Source organism: Tetrao urogallus (assembly GCF_951394365.1).
Source record: "Tetrao urogallus genome assembly, chromosome: 5".
Classification (NCBI taxonomy): Eukaryota; Metazoa; Chordata; class Aves; order Galliformes; family Phasianidae; genus Tetrao; species Tetrao urogallus.
The window spans coordinates 26,572,195-26,591,757 of record NC_136818.1 but is presented as its reverse complement, the minus strand read 5'-3'; the positions used below and the strand labels follow the sequence as shown (position 1 = coordinate 26,591,757).

At 46.4% G+C, this 19,563-nt stretch overlaps 1 protein-coding gene across 1 annotated transcript in view; it reads right to left on the bottom strand.

The window, feature by feature from the left end:
• LAMC1 (laminin subunit gamma 1) overlaps positions 1–19,563 on the bottom strand; it is a gene marked incomplete at both ends in the record, with an annotated part of 48,049 nt that overhangs the window by 15,079 nt on the left and 13,407 nt on the right. Inside the window, 4 exons of the mRNA XM_079536336.1 lie at positions 235–423; positions 2,253–2,419; positions 3,392–3,522; positions 5,299–5,603. Coding sequence (XP_079392462.1) covers positions 235–423; positions 2,253–2,419; positions 3,392–3,522; positions 5,299–5,603 — 792 coding nt within the window. The remainder of the gene's footprint in view (positions 1–234; positions 424–2,252; positions 2,420–3,391; positions 3,523–5,298; positions 5,604–19,563) is intronic.

The following is a 19,563-nucleotide window of genomic DNA, read 5'->3' as shown; positions in this document are numbered from 1 at the left end:
TGGAAAAAAAAAAAAAAAAAAAAAAAAAGACAACTATTTTAGAGTACATTCGAAGGAGTAAATGCTGCAGTGGTGAACTATCTGCCCCTGCCACTCCAAGCCCAGTTAGATCCAAGGATAATTTTAACCATTACACAACCCAGTAAACATCTCCTGTGCAGGCCGAAATTAAAAATGACAAAAAAGCCTTTTCACTTCCAGGCTTGCCATCGTCTGCAGCACCCTTACACTTACCCACGGGGTTGCAGCTGCAGGGCAGGCAGCCCTCCTCGTTCCCGAGGCGGTAGAAGCTGTCTCTGCACCTCTCGCAGTGGGCGCCGTCAGTGTTGTCCCGGCAGCCTGAGCAGTGCCCGCCATGGCCGGTGGAGCGGTACAGCTCGGGGTCGAAGTAGCACTCCTGGGATCTCCCATTGCAGTCACAAGCTGCAGGAAAACACATGGGGATCAACTGTGTGGATATCCCAAAATCACAGAATCACCAAGGTTGGAAAAGACATTCAAGATCGTCCAGTCCAACCATCCACCCATCACCAATAGTTCTCACTAAACCACGTCCCTCCACACAACGTCCAAACGTTCCTTGAACACCTCCAGGCTCGGTGACTCCACCACCTCCCCGGGCAGCCCATTCCACTGCATGACCACTCTTTCAGAAAAGCAATATTTCCTAACATCCAGCCTAAATCTTCCCTGGCGCAGCTTGAAGCCATTCCCTCTAGTTCTATCATTGTTACATGAGAGAAGAAGCTGACCCCCAGCTCACTACAACTCCCTTCAGGTAGTTATAGAGAGCAGTAAGGTCTCCCCTGAGCCTCCTCCAGACTGAACATTCCCGGCTCCTTCAGCTGCTCCTCATCAGTCCTGTGCTCCAGACCCCTCATCAGCTTTGTCGCCTTTCTTTGAACCTGTTTCAGGGCCTCAATGTCTTTCTTGCAGCGAGGAGCCCAAAAAATCCCAACCCGGCCAGTCACAAAACCCAGCACACAAATATGAATACTTCAGCCATGCTGAGGAATCCTGGTGACACGGTGCACCCAGTGACCACCAGCAGGGCGCCTCTCGTCCCCGTGAGCCTAGTGGTGACTTCCAGCCCACACAGTGCCCTCCCATCCCATGCAGTACCACCGACTCCAGTCACGCAAACACACATGGCAAGATCAGAGCAAGGGCTGACATCCTGCCGTGAGAAGGGCTTCTTCCTGGGAGCAGGCAGAGCCCAAATTCCCTCTGCTTGGGGAGAGGGAGGGCCGGGCTTCAGCATCCTGTCAAGGGAAGCCACAGGTCTCCAACAGCCAGCTGGGAACCATCAGTGCACACCGAGGTCAGACAGGAAGAAAGCTTTTCTGTCTGAAAAAGCTTCCCCATAAAGTAAACTACCAGGAGCTGTGACACTAAACTAAGAAAAATAAATTGGCATTCAGTCCCAGACATTTCCATTTGCAGCCCAGAACTGTTGCAATAGTCTTGAAATTGGATGAAATAGTCTAGAAGTAACTAAAGAAAGTAATCCAAATCCAAGAGGAAATCAGGGAACACTAAATGAACTTTTTAAAAGGCAATTAGACTCCAGAAACTAAATGCATTTGTTTTACTAGTACAAGCTGGTAGGTTTTGTGGTAAAGTTTGCTCCCATCTCTCTCCAGAAGGGACATGCTCCTTCCCAGGGACACAGCAGAAAGCTCCTGCAGGACAGGGATGACAAACCAAAGGCAACATTCCTCAAAAGATCTGGATGTGCTCCGAGCAGCACAAGGAAATGGACTCTGCTCTACTTTCCCATCAGCATATACTCTGAGATAGGAATCTGAGCCTGTTTTGAGAGCACGTTATGCATGCAGATCCCCAAGGAGAATCTGAACGCCTCTGCTGACACAACAGCAGTAACAGTCCATCTACCACCCTATGCTTCATCAGAGAACTCGCAGGACATGTTGCTGAAATGCCAGATAAAACACAGCATTGGGTCATCCCAGTTTTAGGCCTGCCTCTAAGGAAGGCTTGGGTCTCCTTCCTTTGAAAATGTAGGCAGATGTGAGTTTGGATAACACCAGAATCTCCAACAAACATTTCATGCTCTCAGAAACCTGAGATACTTCTATAGGGGCACTAAGAGGGATCTGAAGTATCTCCAACTTGGGAGCACAAATCACACAGGCTTTGGATAGAGACAGAGACTTAAAACCAGGCCATTTCAACAGCCAGGGGAGCAAACCCTCAAGCACTCGCCCTGCCAGGTGTGTGGACACACATACGCAAGCACTCGTTGGCACTTTCTGCTGTTGCTCTTCTCCACGGCCGGTCATTGAAGAAGGGAAGGCACTTCTCACAGTCATCCCCAAAGGTGCTGTGCTTGCAGTTGCAGACCAGCTTCCCAAGCTCATTCCTTATGCACTCGCTCGCGTGGCCATTGCATTTGCATCTGGTTAACAAGAGACAAAGGTGTTTAAAATCCAGAGATCCAGGTCTCCCATGGAGCAATCCAGAAAATGCCCAGATATAAAAACTTGAGACAAGGTGTATTTCAGAAGGCGTAAGATTACAACAAAACTGGTAACACAAATCCTGTGGAACAAGCAGGTATAGCATCCTCAAGGCAAGTGCATAGAAAAGCAAGAATGCCAACCCATCTCCCTCTGAAATCTGTCACTAAAGCAGGATAAACTAAGCAGAAGAAGCAAAAATAGTACTGGTGTTACATTAGTACACATCTCCTTAGTGTCTCTCTCATGGGAGTCCTGGAAAAGTTATACATGCTGCCCATATGCTGCTGTTGTCAGAGTAAGGAATTAAAGATCACAATGTGACTGGTATGGCAGCCCAGTCTCCAGCTTGCTCTCTGCAAACAGCCTGAAACACTCCACTGGGCTCAACTCTGTTTACGAAAACATTCTATTGCCAACAAATGAAGATTAAAGCATTCTGCAGTACGCTTTGGCAGAAGGAACAGAGAATCACAGCACTGTACAGTGCTTCAGATCTCCATGGGAGATGGCCCCCAACGTTTAGGTGAAGCAACAACCTTGAGACTTCCTACTTGCTGTTACTCCAGGCTACGGATTAACAACGTGCGTAACAAAGCACTCCTAAATACTTTTTTTTCCCCTTTGTTTTACTTTCTTGTCACTTTTTGTGCCCCACTTCCCCAACTGCTGAACTAATTGAGCTAATCAGGAAATAAAACACTCAGTCCTCCTCTACTTCTGAGATTTACAGCCTCAAGAAGACACGTATAGTATTTGTGAGCTCCATAAAGACTCACTCTGCGGCATTTTGACAGTCAATAAAGACAGGAACTTAACAGTACCACGTGAGTATAACCAGAATCTGTCAAGCACTCCGGTAATCCCCACCAAAAGCTCCAAACAAACACAGAGGTTTATTGTTTACTCACCTACCACCCACGGCAAAATCAGAAATCGCGTAGTAATACGACTTGAGCACTTTGGGGTCATTGAAAACTTCATCTCCGAAGGTGTTGAGGCGGTTGAGGCTCACCCGAATATCGGTGGCCGTCACCCATTCCTAGGACAGACAGAAACCCCATCAGAGCACACACAGAGGAACCCTGAAGTGCGTGTCAGCACCGCATCACCAGCTGCTGTATTTACATTCCGTAAGTCTGGCCAGCAGTCATCCATCAGTCAGCACGTTCCTACCTCACCACTTCCCCTCCGTTCCTCTGAGGCTCACCCAGCCCTGCCCAGGAAGCCTTACTTCATATCCTCTTGCTACGGATAAGTTTTCCAGACAGCCCTTTCTCTGCACCCCTTCCCAGGGCCTTCTTGGGCCCTGACTGCTCTAAGCTGCAAGAAGCACAAGGAGCTCTGCTACCCTCACATACCTGATGGCTGCTCTCTTGCAAAGCAAGAATGGGAAGAGCTTTAGGGTGCGCTCATCTGCAGACATACATCTCCAGAAAAGAAGACAGGCAGATGAGTGAGGGTGTGAATTAATCTTTGTATTTACACAGCATCTTCCACGAAGTACCTCCCTATCCTCTCCCAGCAACAGCCAGCAAACATAGCGAGTCTCCAGATTTCATGTCACCTCCAGCCTGTGGCTGTTAGCATCTCACTGCTCTTATTACAGCTTTTGCAATCCTGTTTTCCTTCAAACGTGGTGAAGAGTACAGGAAAAACATCCAGGCGTGTACAACTGCACTGCAGCTGCGCTGCTGTTCAGCCAGCACAATAAGGAGATTTGCTGAGCTACAAGCACTGGCATCAACACATGGAAACACTGAGCACAAAACACAGATTTACTTCAGTTCTGCAAAATCAATGCCAGAGGCTTGTATGTATTTTAGGAAACCAGCGGTCAGGTCTCCGTTCCCTACATGGAGTTTATTAGAGGATTATAAACCCTATCACCAACTGGAAATTTTTCTGTTCACATTCATGATTAGAAACCACTCTCAACAAGGTCTAGCTGCAGGAAAAAGGTGGCCAAACTGGTTCTTTTCCATTTCACAAGTTTTTCTCTCTCCCATTTATCTTTATATTTGTTTGTAGAACTCAGCCCCACCGGATACTTTTCTGCCCACTGACTGAAGATCAGGGATCGCCTTGCTAATGTAAGAGGAGGGAGGGAGGAGCTCCTAAAGGAAGGAGACAAGCCCTGTTGGGGCAAATTCCACAGCTTTAGCTCTTTGTTGCATGATGACCATGGAGAAAATGGCAAGTAAACCGGATAAACTGGTGCCCCCAGTATGCTCCAGAGCACTGCCCAGCCAGCAGCATGAATGGTAAGAACAAAAAGCCCCTGACCAAATCCCTTATCTAAGCCTTTTGTAAGAGAAACTAAAGGTAGATAAAATCACGCTCCCCCTGCCTCAGCATACATGTAATGCAGAAAGTTAGGGTTTCAAACAACTCCTCACTTGTTAATCATATACTATGTTTCTTGATCTTCTGTGCTCAAAACATACATGAAGATGCCTCATAGCAGACTCAGGCCCTATTCGTATAGCTGAAACAACAGCAAAATGCTGCAGCTGCTTTCTAAGCTGACAGAGGTAAGCATCCATTCTCTGAAGATTTCCATGGTGTCTATGAAAAGTCATCTTTGATACCACTGACATTTTCTTTGTTGTTGTTCTACCTTAAACTTACTTACAATGGAGTTCCATTCTTTCTCCAGAAACATTTCTTTGGATCACCCCACCCACCCTACCTGTGGTCCTCAAGTATGAACAAGGGCTCCAGTATGAACAGTCCAGCCCACAAAGCTGCCATCCAGGACAGCTAACAGAAGGACCCAGCTCAGACCATCTGACAGACACCAGTCCTGCTCACGTACCTGCAGCACAGGGCTGTTGTCAAAGTTGTAGGCGCTGGGACGTCCCTCCAACGTTGAGAAAGCCACGTTGCCCCCAGTGAGGGGGGAGATGTCACTGAACTCATCCGTGCAGAGTGCCTGCTGCTCGTCCTCCCCAGTCCGAATAAAGCCCCGGTTGACTTTGTTATAGGTGCTCTCACAGGACCCACTGTAATACTGGTAGGGCACCCACGGGCCATCCTCCCGTGTGCGTTTGTAGATGGCGAAGCTCTCTGGCCTGCTGGTGTGGAACTTCAGTCTCACGTATGTGATGTCAAAGGCCTTTCCTGCAGGAGATGGAACAAAGGAGTGAGAAACAACTCACAACAAAGGTTTAGGTTTAGAAGATCTCCAGTTCCATCCAACAGGATGGGCAGCTTCCAGTACCACAAGCTGTGTACTTCCCAGCAAAGACAAGGTGAAGGAACCAAAGGTCAAGGAGAAGGCTGAAGAGATAAATAAACAGATCCATGGATTTCAGCACAACTTAACGCACAGCTAATGCACTGTAATTCTCTTTTGCAGGCATCACTGATTACATCCTTATCCCAAAAGGATGAACAGTTACAGATGCACAAACAGCACATGTATATCTAAGGCCAGGTCTAAGCTAATCATGCAATTTGATATTTATTCCAAAAATACATATTGGAGAAACATTATTAACCAGAGGTAAGAGTCACAGTGCAGGGTTCCCCCTGCTCAGACAGAGAAACAGTCCCAACTCTTTCCAGTACTCATGATGTCTTTCCTCCAGCACTGAACTATTGAGGACATCCCCTTCTAAATATTCCCTGGGAAAGACAAAGCAAGGTTCAAGTTTCTTGGAAACTATGATTAAAGTTGCCAAGACATTCTTCAGTTTGAAGTGCAACATGCTAGCCATGGGATAAATACAAAGCCACATCCCTTCCCGCTGTTCTCCCAACAGGTCTGCAGACAACAGCACACCATCCTCCAAAAAGGATTCTCTCTGGTGACTTGAACATGCACTCCTGCACACATAAACCAACTGCTCAGAGGATCAGTTGATCAAGACACAGGCTTCCTCTGCTGTAGGACTTATGCAGGTTTAACCCCTATTTGTAAAAATAAATGAATGGCACCACATTAAATTTTATCAGGAGACTTGGCACCTGCTGAAGAGTGCTTCACTGCACAGACAGGCAGCACAAGGCAACAGGAATAGCATAGGCCTAAAGCGCATCTGCAAAAAGCTGACTGCAATGAAATGACACCTCCAATTTAAGTTCTTTCACATCTAACATTACTCCAATCATCCCAGTTTTATGCAAGTGAGACTCTGATCTGAAGTTAATGAATGACTCCCCCTCCAACCTGGAGCATCATAGTGATACAAGGCCCCCAACACTTCCTACTATTCTACTCATACAGTGTGTAAGCTTATGGATGAGCTAAGCCCAAGACTGGAAGCCAGACATTAACAATCTGTTGCTCTTGCTCTGTTCCAGCTGACTGTTGGTTCAGAGTCAAGTTACTCAGTGTGATCTTCTTACACACAGAAGGCAACAAGTGAGAATTTATCTCACTGTCAATGACAACTTGATCCCATGAAGGCCAGAAATTCTTCCTATCAATACTTACTATTGTACAGCAAAGGCTTAGCCTCCTCTCACCACCCAACGCAAGCAGGAGATGTAATCCCATTTGTACTTTGTTCCAGCAGAAGGCCAATTCATAGCCTGAACATCCATATCAAGAAATAAATCAAAGCCTGCAGGAGCATCCCAGCTAAAAACATCCATGCCCTCACCACCTCATGCCAACAACCTGCTGGCTTTTCTCCCATCTCCACTCTAACTAACTGGATTATGATCTCTGTTTCCCAAAGAGCTCTCCTGCAGCTCCTTGCAAAAAACATCACCCAAGCTAAAGGCACAGCATGTGCAAACCAGGCTCTGAGCAGCACAGAAACATTTTTCCATAGAAACCCATGTGTTAAACTGAAAGAATGCTTCCTTCATCTTCAGTTTTACACCACAGGCCAAAGAAAACCTACTGGAAACTTGTCCAAGTGCACAGCCCAGGTGAAAAGACATTTATTTTAGCTGGCAGTGTGACTGCTTGAGAAGCCCTGCTAATGGCATGACATTGGAATGCAGTTAATGCACACAGCAAGGCTGTGCTCCAGCACTGCAACAGCCTGCCATGGGTAAATACTGCAGGAACAATAGCATTTACCCAAGACCAGCTGACACAGTGTTGAAACACGTTTCCCCCCCTTGTTTATACTGAACATAAAAGCCGTGCTTAGCAGCCTGCCTGCAAACTCTTCAAGGCTGCACAGCCTTTTTCCTAGCAAAGATAAGGCTTCCAGGTCTTGCAGGGCTCCATAAATACATGTTGCTGTTACTCTAAGGAATAGCAACAGCAATAATAAGGTGAAAGGCAGCTTTAAACATTTCATTTTGAAGAGAGAAGTCATTGCTCTTCTGTTCCTAGACAACGACAATTGTTCTGATCTCATTGTGGCCTTAAAGCATCTAACAGCATCATGCATCTGATGTATTTCCCTGTGTACTGAGAAGCAGCAGATCTATTTTACAGGAAGAGCTCCATGTGTTTTTTAAAGAAAGTCATTAGCAGAAAGATGATGCACTGTAATTAGCAATCATGAGCTCAGCACTTTGGGAGTGCAACCTGGCATGCCTATGGAGCACAAAAGCACAAGCCTCGTGTTTTCATACAGCATCCCTTCTGGCACAGGAAGATGTCCACCTGCAAGTGGCAAGGTGACAAAAACAACCAGCCCTTCTTACGGTGCATGCTGATGTAGAAAATCACATAAATATGCACGTGGTTCCAAGGCAGCTCTGCTGTTACAGATTCAAAGAAGGCAGCAATAATGGCGAAAGCTGTTTGGCAGTGTCGGATGCTGGGCACACCATCCCCTACAACCCAACCATACTGTCAGCCCAAGCACAACACCCAGGGCCAGGAGGCAGACATCAGTAGGGTCATCATTCCTGCACCCCAGCAGGAAGCACACCACACTGAGCACCATAAAGATAGCCTGGAAAATGTAAGTAAATGCTGTTTAGATCTGGATGAGAAACTCCTCCCTTTCCCCTCCAAGTTAAGAATTCATGCCTACTCACAAAAGGGCTCCTTGTGCTCAGGCTCCTCAGAAGGGATGGATGATTTACATCAGGAAAGCATCCTGCCAGCTGGCACAGCCACTACAAGCACCGGATTGTGAGCAGATGCCTTTGAGATAAGCTCCTACCGACACTTGGCTCCTTCATTATCGGTCCGCTCACATCCATGGCCCCAGGAAGAACTCCCGCTCCCTTCCTTATTGTCTGCGACTCCACTTTGCAGCCTCCTCATAGCAAGCTTTAAACGGCCGCTGCTAAGTTCTGCTGCTGAGAAAATAACTGTCTGAGAACGTGCACTCGGCAAAGAGTTCTTCCTGCACTTTCATTTTCAGCAAAATTCTCAGAATTGTAATGAAACAGTTAAACCTTGCTCTGACTGTTTCCCTTTTGGCTATCTCCTGTTTCACATTTATTGCTTTTCGACTGGCCTTCATTTCCATTTCACAGCAACAAGGTAAGGGCCAGCAGCTCCCCGGCATTTCCTCCTGCTGACCTGCCCCATGCTCGTGGCCAGAAGGGAAGCCAGCTCAGGCCCTGGGAGGTGCCTATGGACATTCATCCCTCCTCTTTACTCTTGCCTCAGTTCCCTCACCCAGCACAAGGCTCGACCAGCTACAAGCAGACACTGCTGCCAAAGACTTGGGGCAGAAAGCACTCAGTAGCTCCAAAGGAGAAACACCAGCAATGGCAAGAGACAGGTGATACTGAGTTAACAAGATTTTACTTAGGAGTAAATTTCTTGCACCAAGCACTGCTCTCAACTACTGCAGGATTTTGGGCAGCCTCTTATTCTAGAGACCCTCCTGGAGCACAGAGATTGGTGGTGGGAAGGGAGTGTTTAAGGAGAATGAGTTCTTCATAGAGAGAGTGGTGAGGTGCTGGCACAAGCTGCACAAGGAGCTGTGGATGCTCCATCCCTGGAGGTGTTCAAGGCCAGGTTGGATGGAGTCCTGGGCAGCCTGCTCTAGTACCAGATCTGGAGGTTGGTGGCCCTGCCTGTGGCAGAAGGGTAGGATGTGGCTTGATGATCCTCAGGGTCCCTTCCAACCCAAGCCATTCTGTAATTCTATGAAAGCAAGGAATTATTATAGTGCTATAGCAGACATCTATAATAATGACACCTAGGCTTCTCTGGGAAATTTTGTGTAGGATTATTACAGCACTGGTACTGCACATAGTAATGGCGTAGCCAGAGTCTGAAACAAAGAGAAAACATAGGATTTACCTTTTCTGATAATCTGAAGGATTTATCACAAGCACGTCACAAGCCGTGCTCCACCAAAACAATAGATTTTGGCACAATGAGCTCCACCAGTGCTGGATGGGACAAAGCAGGTTGCTTTTCCTATGGCACTTGTCCTGAAATGGGGCAGGAGGAAGGAAAGGCACAGGGACGCTCGGGGAACCTCAGCATGCTGGAATGAACGTGAACTCCCACCGCCCCATTAGGTCATGCATTCTTCCAGGCACTCCAGAACAAAGGCACCATTGACTTGTGCGTGTAGGCGGCTCCGGACAGCAAAGGGCTGCCTGGTAAATTATTGCATGATAATCCAACATTGATAAGTCATCAAGGCTGCTTGTTCCAGTCGAGTTTCCAGAGGGGGGGGGGGAGGAGGAGGGGAAACTTGTTTCCTCTGGAATGGGCTGAAGGCAGCCTCATAAGAAAAGCATTTTTTCATTTGATCACTCTGAAGTTGGTGTGCGGATCGGCACAAAAATCAGAAGACGTGGTCTAACAATTCTGTAATCGCCGCTGTATTTTTACAGCTTTGATGAAAAGATGTTAAATCCATCTCCCAAAAACGCCAGCTGTGTTTATTCATTAGGGACTGGAGAGATACCATGCACAACACAAATGTCCTATCCGCACAGGAAGGCTCAAAGCTCTTTTTCAGCACAAACGATAAAAGCTCGTTTTAAAAAGGCATTTTACACTTGGCAAGTGCTGCCAGTTCACAGATGATCAAGGACTGCACACGCCATTTTGGAAGGGCTCCATTTTATTCACAGACCCAAACACAGAGCTACCTCTGCTTGGGGCGACAGAGGGCTGGGATCCTTGGACAAGTCCAAGCTAACCCCAAAATGAATATGAAAGGTCACAGCAAGGGTAAGTCTTCCTCGTGTGGGAGATGCAGCTCCTACCCACCAGAGCCCACCACAGATCCAATGGTGGCACTGGGAGGTGAGGAGATCCACCAACAACTTTTCAGCTGTATGAAGGCCATACTTCCCAGCCCTGGAATGGCGCAAGGCATCTCTTACAGATGTTTCCTGCATGAGAAAATATCTCCAAAGGCATCAAAACTAAACAAATCACATTACATTTTAATTTCTGCTATGACATTCCAATTAGACAGTAGGAGATGTAGGTGGGAATGTTCCCAATGTTCAGCCCCAGCTCTGTCTGCTGTCTGCTCAGAGGTGGAGATGCGTGGAAGGAAGAACAATTGGAAAATAAATTACTTCCAAATAGCAAAAGTTTAGATAGCTAAAACACGAACTTGTAGCTTCTTCAAACGTGACATTTAGCCAACTGGCAAACAAGTATCTTCCTGTAAAAAGAAAACAGGATTACTGGGCTACGTTGCAGTACCTTGCAAACAGTAAACTGAAATATCAGGCGATCTGGTGGGAACTGCAACACCATTTCTTTAAAGGACAAGTAAACTGGGCAAGTTCAAGTGGTGAGCTGAAGGCAATCCAGGCCAAAGGCAGCACAGAGGCAGCTTCAGCTTAGGTGCACAAGTAGACATACTGCCAGACTGCCCTTGCTTCTGGACACAACCCAGCAGCTCAGTCCTTCATCGTTACCAATCTCAGCCCATTGGTTTATTAAACAATCTCTTAAAGGTTTTCCTTCCCCAGCCTGCTGAATGGCAGCCCTTTCTCCACTCCTCATGTGCCCATGGTCCAAAGCAGTGCTAGCGCCTAGCTCGGCTCCTATCTGAATCAAAGACATAACTGGCATTGCTGAGCCTAATTAAGTCGAAATTAAATTATATGACAAGATGAGAGCTGCAAATTCAGCAGCACCAGTTTAGGAACAGGACAGCCATCCAGGCTAGCTAGCACACTGCTGTCTTCACCACCAGAGAGAGACCGAGCATTTTCCTATCCCAAAACAGTGAATTTTCTGGAATTTGGATGGTTCCACCTCCCCCCCACCCCTGTCCTTCCACCTCCTACTCACCAGCCAAAGATTCCTCAGACTCAGTCCATTATTAACGCTGCAACTATTTGGAAAGAACACTGTTGGTGTTCACATCCATCACCTGCCCCAGCAAGGACAGAACAGCCCTCTTTTCTCTGTGATGTTGGAAGTTTTGACTTCTCCAATAACCAGTTAAGAAAACTGACTTCTGGCACATCTGAATCACGTCACATAACAGGACACAGAGTTTCCAAGCCTCCTGCCTCTGCTTTTTCCACCACCCCATCTTTCCACATGCCATCGCACTGTGCTCTAGTACATGCTGTGTGAATTACAGGCTCATGCACAAGCTACCGCTATTTGCTAAACAAATTGCAGCAATATCCATAAGGACCATTTTCAAGCAGCCACCCACACACCAGTTTTACTTTCTCAGCCTGTGAAGCTATGTAGGAATTGGGATAAACAGCCTTGGCAGAACCGTTGCTGGAGCGAGACCATTTCCAAAACAAAGCCTGCCACTGACTTATGTTTCAAATATGTTTTGGAAAGTCAGAAACAAAGCTTCTTCCAACATTTTTCTCTTGAGGCAGAGAGGGAATTGCATTTCAGTTCTCAGCTCACGGGAACAGCCAGTATGTGCCTTTGGCTCTGCATCTGGAGAATCAAGTGCAGGCACTGAAAATGCTCCAAGTTACAAAGGTGCATTAAAGACAGTCACATGAGTACACGTCCATCCAGACAAGCACTAAATGCAGTGCCTGTTTCTAAGGAGAGAGAATTTATCAAAAAGCATTAAAAATGGGAAATAAGCGTGGCTTAGCGTTATTCTTTTCCCAGAGAAACAACTCGATAGGGTTGCTCTGGAACACCACTGACAAAAAATGAAACTGGCTGCTCTCTCCTGACGTCTCACAGAGAATGAACCCCAGGCTTCCCAGGTTGCCAGCTGCAAATCTGCTTCAGGTCAGGCTCCAGAAGACCACGAGACACCCACCTGGGTTCAGAAAGCTGATGTTGGAAGCAGTCTGACCACCACCTGGGATACTGCAGAGAAGTCAAACAAGTTTCCTACGAAGCATGTTTTCCTAGAACAGCCCAAGCGGAAACCAAGCGTTAAATGTTAACACACCAAGGGACTGTTCCCAGGGCTTTTAATTTGCTGAGTTTACCTACTGGTCTTGACACAGAGGCTCTGCAGCCTCTGGGTGTAAAGCTAAATGTTAGTGACTGGTTCCTGGTGGCAGGAATGCAAGTGAAGCCCAGTAATTCCCTCATTAATTCACCTTGTTAGGAGCAGAGCAGCGGGGCAGTCACAGCGATAAGAACAGCCTGAGCAGGCTGGTGGGAGCCTGCAAAGAAATATGTTTTATTCCCAGATGGTCGGGGGTCACGGTGCTCAAAAAGTCAGAGCTGCCTTGAAGTGTGGATTGGGAACAGCTGCAGCAACACATTGAGAACAAAGCCCAGAAAGAGAAAACCCACTCACATGGCTACACGAGGCTCAGCAGCCCCTGGGTTATTGCACAGAGAGCAATATTGATAAGCAGCATCCTGCACACAACCAAACCTGTCCCAAGGCAGTGTGCCTGTGACATCACACCACGACCTCCCCAGTCACACTCAGGATTTTGGGCTGCACAGGAATAGCTCAGGGTTTCCTTCGGTAACAGCAGTGCCTAAAAGAGGGTGATTGTGCAGAAAATTAGTTTAATCATTTGCATTGCATGCCAAAACATGAGATATTGTTTCCAGGCAAGCTACACTGCTGTGAAGCTCAAATCAACACTACCAGAAGGTATTTTTTCTCCAGGAGAGAGACTATTAAAAATTCATTTTCTGATTAGGACTGCTAAGGCAGCATGCAGAGCCATAACATGCCTGTAAAAACAATAAATACTTAGCTCCTTAAGAAAAAAAAAAGTTCTAAAGGCACAAGATGATAACTCTCCTAACATCAACTACCACATATTCAACTAAGTCATCTGTTGACCTTCAGTGGCAGCCCATTAAGCAGGGTCTGCTCCTGGGGTCCTCAGTACGTACACCAACTCTTTGGACAGTACTTTGAGGGGGGAGGAAAAGAAACCATCACTTAAACCCACCTGTAAAGTTGCTGCCTTTGGAAAGTGAAGTCCCAAAGAACACAATGTTCTCCAGCCTTTGTTCTCACCATCTCCTCTAGTGGGGTGGCCAAAGCCAACACAACCTACCTGTGGCTCCCTCAACCAACACATATCCCAAGAGCTGAAGAGGATCCCACTCTTCAATCATTTACAACAAGGACAGCTTTGCTTCTCCCAAAGCTCTGATTTTCTGACCTTACTGAATAACCATGTCTCCTTGTGACCCAGGCAGGTTCTGCATCCAGAGGTCAAGGGAAGCTACCACCACACAATCCTAAGTGCTAATCTTCAGATTTCACCATTATTAAAATATCAGAGTGCCTACAAGGATCAAAATTTAGAAAAAGCACAAAAGGAATAACGGAAAACCAAAGCTACTTCAGTTGGAAATAGAATCATTTCATCTGCTCAACACCACCAAGGAAGATCAGCTTCTTACCTCTATGCCCTTAGATACTGTCACCGCTCATTTGCAAGCACAGACCTCGTTAAGCAATCAATACATTTATCATGTTAAGATGGATCTATTAACTCAGTCCAACATAAATGGAAAAGACCTCCGCAGATACCAAATCATACAAATTCTAGAGGCTCCCTTCCTCAATGGCCTCATCAGATTATATTTTTAAACATATATTTTTTAAGTATACAATTTCCCACTCAAGTTCTGATGTCAAATGAAGGCATCAACACAAATCTACAAAGCAATTAATAGGCACAGAAAAAAAAAAAAAAAAAAAAAGCCAATTAGCAGCACGCATCAGCCATAGTGACAGCAGCAATATAAACCTCTGAAAGAAGGAAGAAGTCAAAACCAAGATCTGCCCACGTTAAGGAAATGCTACAAATGTGATGGAGAACTGGGGGGAGGATTTCCTCTCATCAAAAACATGTGTACCACCAACACTGCCTTCTAAGCTCCAAACCCACTTGGCCTTCTTGTTATAGATTCTCACCCTACAGTGAAAAAAAAAAAATCCTAGTGTAATGGTTTTAGCTTAAAAGTAAGAGTTGCTAGACATTAACAACTTTCCAAGGACTTCATCCCTGGCCTTTAAGATAAGGTGTTTTGTTACATACAGCAGCAAATGGACATGAGAAGAGTAGGACAGCTGACAGCATAAACTAATATCTACGTCTAACCAAGTCACTGAAGATTTCCATGAGCCTCCTGCGTGTCACAGCGTCATGAAGCCTGAACACACAGAGCAAGTGTAAAGACAGTGGATATAGAGCAAACTGTAATGAGCTTCCAACGTGTGGATGAGGTGAGCATGCGCTCAGACTTCCCTTCACCAAAGTCTAACAGCCCCAGGTCTTGCTGCAGACGATTTGCATGGCTGTAACAAAACTTATTTTTATCTGAAAGTTATCCCTCTTACGAAATATGTGCATTTTATTTCCTTTAAAGACAGAAAAAGTCATTTCAAAGCTCATTTAACACTTCTAGATCCAGATGTGCGCTGATTTCTGAAACGTGCATGTACAAATCTGGACAAAAAATTGTTAGTGCTGACAGCACAGGGAAGGGTGGGGGTGATTTCCCTGGAATGGCTGATGTTACTGAAACAGAGCAGCAGCTTGCCCTGCATTTACACTGGGAAAGTACTTCATGAGTAAGCAAAAGTTACTTTTGAAAAGACCAAAAGAAGGGAGAAAAAGAAACAAACACCTTCAGGAAATGTTAGGATGCACTCATGCTTCAACTCCCACCTCCATCAGCCCCAAGCTGCCATTCCCCTCTCCTCTCATCCCTCCTGTATTTGTAAGCCCTGAGTGCTGAAGTCAGGTGAACGTGAGCAGCAGTAAGAACTAAATTTGAGTGAGTTCGGATAGAAATGTGTATGCACCAGGTAGTTCTCACCCAGGCAGAGATCACTGCTACAGAATGCAGTCAGAAATCAAGGCAGTGCACTGGGCAGACTCTGCCCCATTTTCTCCAGGTGATCACCGAGCCAGATCTGGTTACTTGGCCTTTTAATTTATGTTGTAGAAAGACAGGGCACTTGGACAGATTTGCTTTTTAAGGGCATTTCAATCTCCCAGGAACACTAAGTACATAAACTATGCAACGCTCCATTAACCAAGTGCCCAAACAGTAATGGCCTTCAGATTTAAACCACATTGCCTAATGCGTCCATATCCTCCCCCAGACCCGTGGACTGAATGGTAATCTATTTCCCCCCAACTCATGGGAAAACAAAGCCAGGCTGTTCCCAGCCCTCATGGACATACCAGGGAGCTTCAACCCGTAAAGCCGTGAGCATGAAGATGCAGAAGAAGAAAATCATTGTACTGTTTAATTGCACTCATACATTACATTGCAGCAGAGATTCTTATTTTAAATCAATTATTTCCAAGAGTCAGCTGTTCCCCTCAAAAGACAGAGCTCTCAAATATTCCCAAGTCCTCCCGACACAAACATATCCATGAAGATGGACATACCCATGTATTTGCTACGCCAAGTTTCTATATATAATTGTATCTCTACAGCAAAGAAAATCAAAGCTGTGCCAATCCTACTCATACAGAAGCCTCGAGGCAGGACTCAGATCAGCACTAAAACGATACCCAAATAAATAAAACCACACTATTAACTCCCATTTATGAGAGCTGGGAGGTTTCTCCCTGGGCCTGGATGGACACCCCGCTCACTGCTGGCACACAGGACGTTCCCAGCTTTCCCTTTTCCCACCTCCCCCCCAGATCCCCTTAGAAGAAGCTCATTCCCGTGGCTCCCACTTCCCATGGAACAATAGGGCAGCTCTGGGATAATCTCTCCATCCTACAACCACCATTAACCGCAAATCTTGAAAGTGTATTCAGACAAAACACCATTCAGAACAAACAAGGGAACCTTCAAACCGATATGAAAGAAAATAATGACATAAGGAAAGCTCTGTAAGCAACCTCTAGGCAAAGAGCTGATTGTACCCTTGCTCTGACTTCTTTCTTTTTCCACACCGTGAAATAGTTTTTAAAAACTGGAAATATCTCAGCTGAAGTCAGGCTATCAGGAGATTTGCCAAGGATTTCCTCGTTAGCGCTTTTTGCATTCATGTCACCTTCAGCAGAGCATCCACGGTTACAAGGCTGAAGATGGCACGTATACATTCAAAGTCAAAATTAGAATCTAAGTTTACTTTCAAGAACAGGCCTTTATAACACGTTGCCATGACTTCTTTTCTCCCCCCTTCCCACGCTGCTTGGCTGTGGACATCTTCAGCTTTGGCATTCTATCGGGCAACAAGCCAAATAATCTGCAGTTCAGATAAACCACAACCATAGCTCAGGGCAGCCACAGCCAAACCTCTCTCAAAGGGGAAGCATTAAGAAAGGAAGAAGCTGCTAAAATTCAGGAGTGCATTGAAGCCAGCTGGGGAAGGGCGCAGCACCAGGAGGGCTGCCAGCACCACGCACACCAGATAGGCTGCATCTGCTCTGCGTCCATTGCTCAGTGTCTGGACGGCTGCACTGAGCACAAAGTGTACTGAGATTTTTGTTTGTCCTCCTGTTTATCCTTTCAGTGCAGCTGCAGAGGAGCCTCTCCTTCCCCTCACCGAAGCCCCACCGGGCCACGCGTTGCAAACAGCACATCAACCACATCCAGCTCCTCCACCCCCCCCCCGCAGCCATCAGCCAAGCAGCCACAAGCCCTGAAGGCTCCTGCAGCCATCCAGGATGGCTCCCAGCCCAACTGTTGAATGCCATCAGCCCCAGATGCATCACCGGTGCCTCAAAATACTTATTTGGGGTTCAACCAAGATGGATCCAACCACACACCCTGTCCTTCTCCTTTCCATGCTGCTTCTCCCTGTCTCTTGCTCCAGCTTGTAGGCCTTCACGCTACCCAGATCCACAGCAGGACAGTCAGAGAAACTTCTGTCCTTACCCTTGATAACAAATGGGCAAGGGCTCTGATGGACGCTCGTTTGTATAGACAGGCCAAACTGACACCCCTGCCTCCATCTCTCCCTACAAAGGGTAATATTTGTATTCATCTGACCACGTAAATTTATTAGGCATTTATCCAGCAGGAAATTAAAACCTCTTGCTGGCTTAATAGAATAGTTTGGTGTTTTGGAACATTTTGCTCCTCTAAATAAGCACTGAGCTTATCCCAACTTCTGACTTGGGTAGGTCAGGGGTTGAGATGGTACAGACAAACACACTCAAAATCACAGAATCACATAATCACAGAGGTTGGAAGGAACCTATGGAGATCACCAAGTCCAACCCCTGCTAAAGGAGGTTCTCTACTGTAGGCTGCAATATGAAGGGCTTTCACTGATAATAAGCACAAAAACAACAGAGCAAAAACGATGGACAGCAGCAGTTGCACCAAATGAGATTATTTTGCACCAGAACAGAAGACACGTGTTGCTGCTGACAGCCAGCAGCCTCCAGCCTGCTTCTCACCAAGTAGCTAAGAATTAACCCCCATCAATTTTATTTGAATAGGTTGAATATCTTTATTCAGAGCACACGTCTGTGAGTGTTTTCCCTGCTGGATGCTGCTGAGCAGCTCAACTTCTCTGCAGCCTTTTGAAACACCTCCGAAACCACTCTACCAACTTCATTACCACTGGCTTCAGTAGCTGTGTCATCTGCAAATATTACCTCTTCCCATTCTGAAGCGATTAAAAACCACAGATGCCAACAGTGGTTCTCAAGAAACCCCACTGCTAACCTCTGATGGAAACTAACTGCAGTATTTTAATGCCAAGAGTGCACCTTCAACAACCTTTCACTCTTCTGTTTTCTTTTCCTGAAAAAGGGTGAGTTGTGGCCAGGAGCATGACTGTGTGACTGGTCCTGACTCTATGCCCAGTTCTGCATGGCCACAGAGCCTCTTCCTCTGCCAGAAAACCTGCCTGTCCCCAGCACATCCCCTGGCTTCATGGCAGATCACTTCACTGACTCCAATGAAACCCTACCTGTTAAACACACTAGCAGAAATATAAAAACATCAGGATTTGGCAGAATTTATTACTTGAAAGCCAGTAACAAAAAGCACAAATGGTGTCTGTGTCACCAGCTCTACCTCCTTGGAACCTCCTAGGAGATGGTCACAGAAGCAACCTGAGCACCACGCACAGTGCTCAGCAGGCCTTTCCCAGCATTTCTATGCAGGCACCAGCACAAGCAATAACACTGACCCTTCCTGAGCTCATCATCACCAGCTGAAGACTAAATATCAGCACAGGTGATGCTGCCCTTGTAAGGGAGCCTAGATCACGGTGAGCCCATCACACAGATCCAAGAACACAGATGAAACCATGATGAAACCATGGAAAGACCAGCGTCCATCCCCACCCAACACATCAGCCTACTTACTGGTGCCTTGAGTCTATACTGGCAGAAAAAAAAAGGAAAAAAAAAAAAACCAACAAAAAACACATCAGGTGGGGAAAGCAGCAGAGAATTTTGTTCCCAGCTCCACCCAAAATGAGGCAGATAGGCTTTATATCCCCCACATACTGCTGCGACTGCCAGGGTCAGCCTGCCCTTAGGACCACAAAGACCCCAGCAGCTCAGATGAGAGGTTTGCAAAGACAAAAGGAGACCCATGGCTGAATTCCTCCTCCCACTTCTCCTCCTCTGCCCAGAGGCAGGAGTGAGCTTTGTAAACTGCTGCTCTCAAATATTCAAACCAAGGCAGATCAGGCATTTGTTTATATATATTTACACGCTCTGTTTACAGAACTTGCTGGAATTAATGAAAGAAATCGTTTCATCTGACAGTGGGGAGTGGGGGAAGGGGAAAAAACACTGTAAATTTAGGAATAAGAACCATCTGTTCCTCTCGACAGCCCCTGCCGACCCTTCCAGCTTGAATGAATTG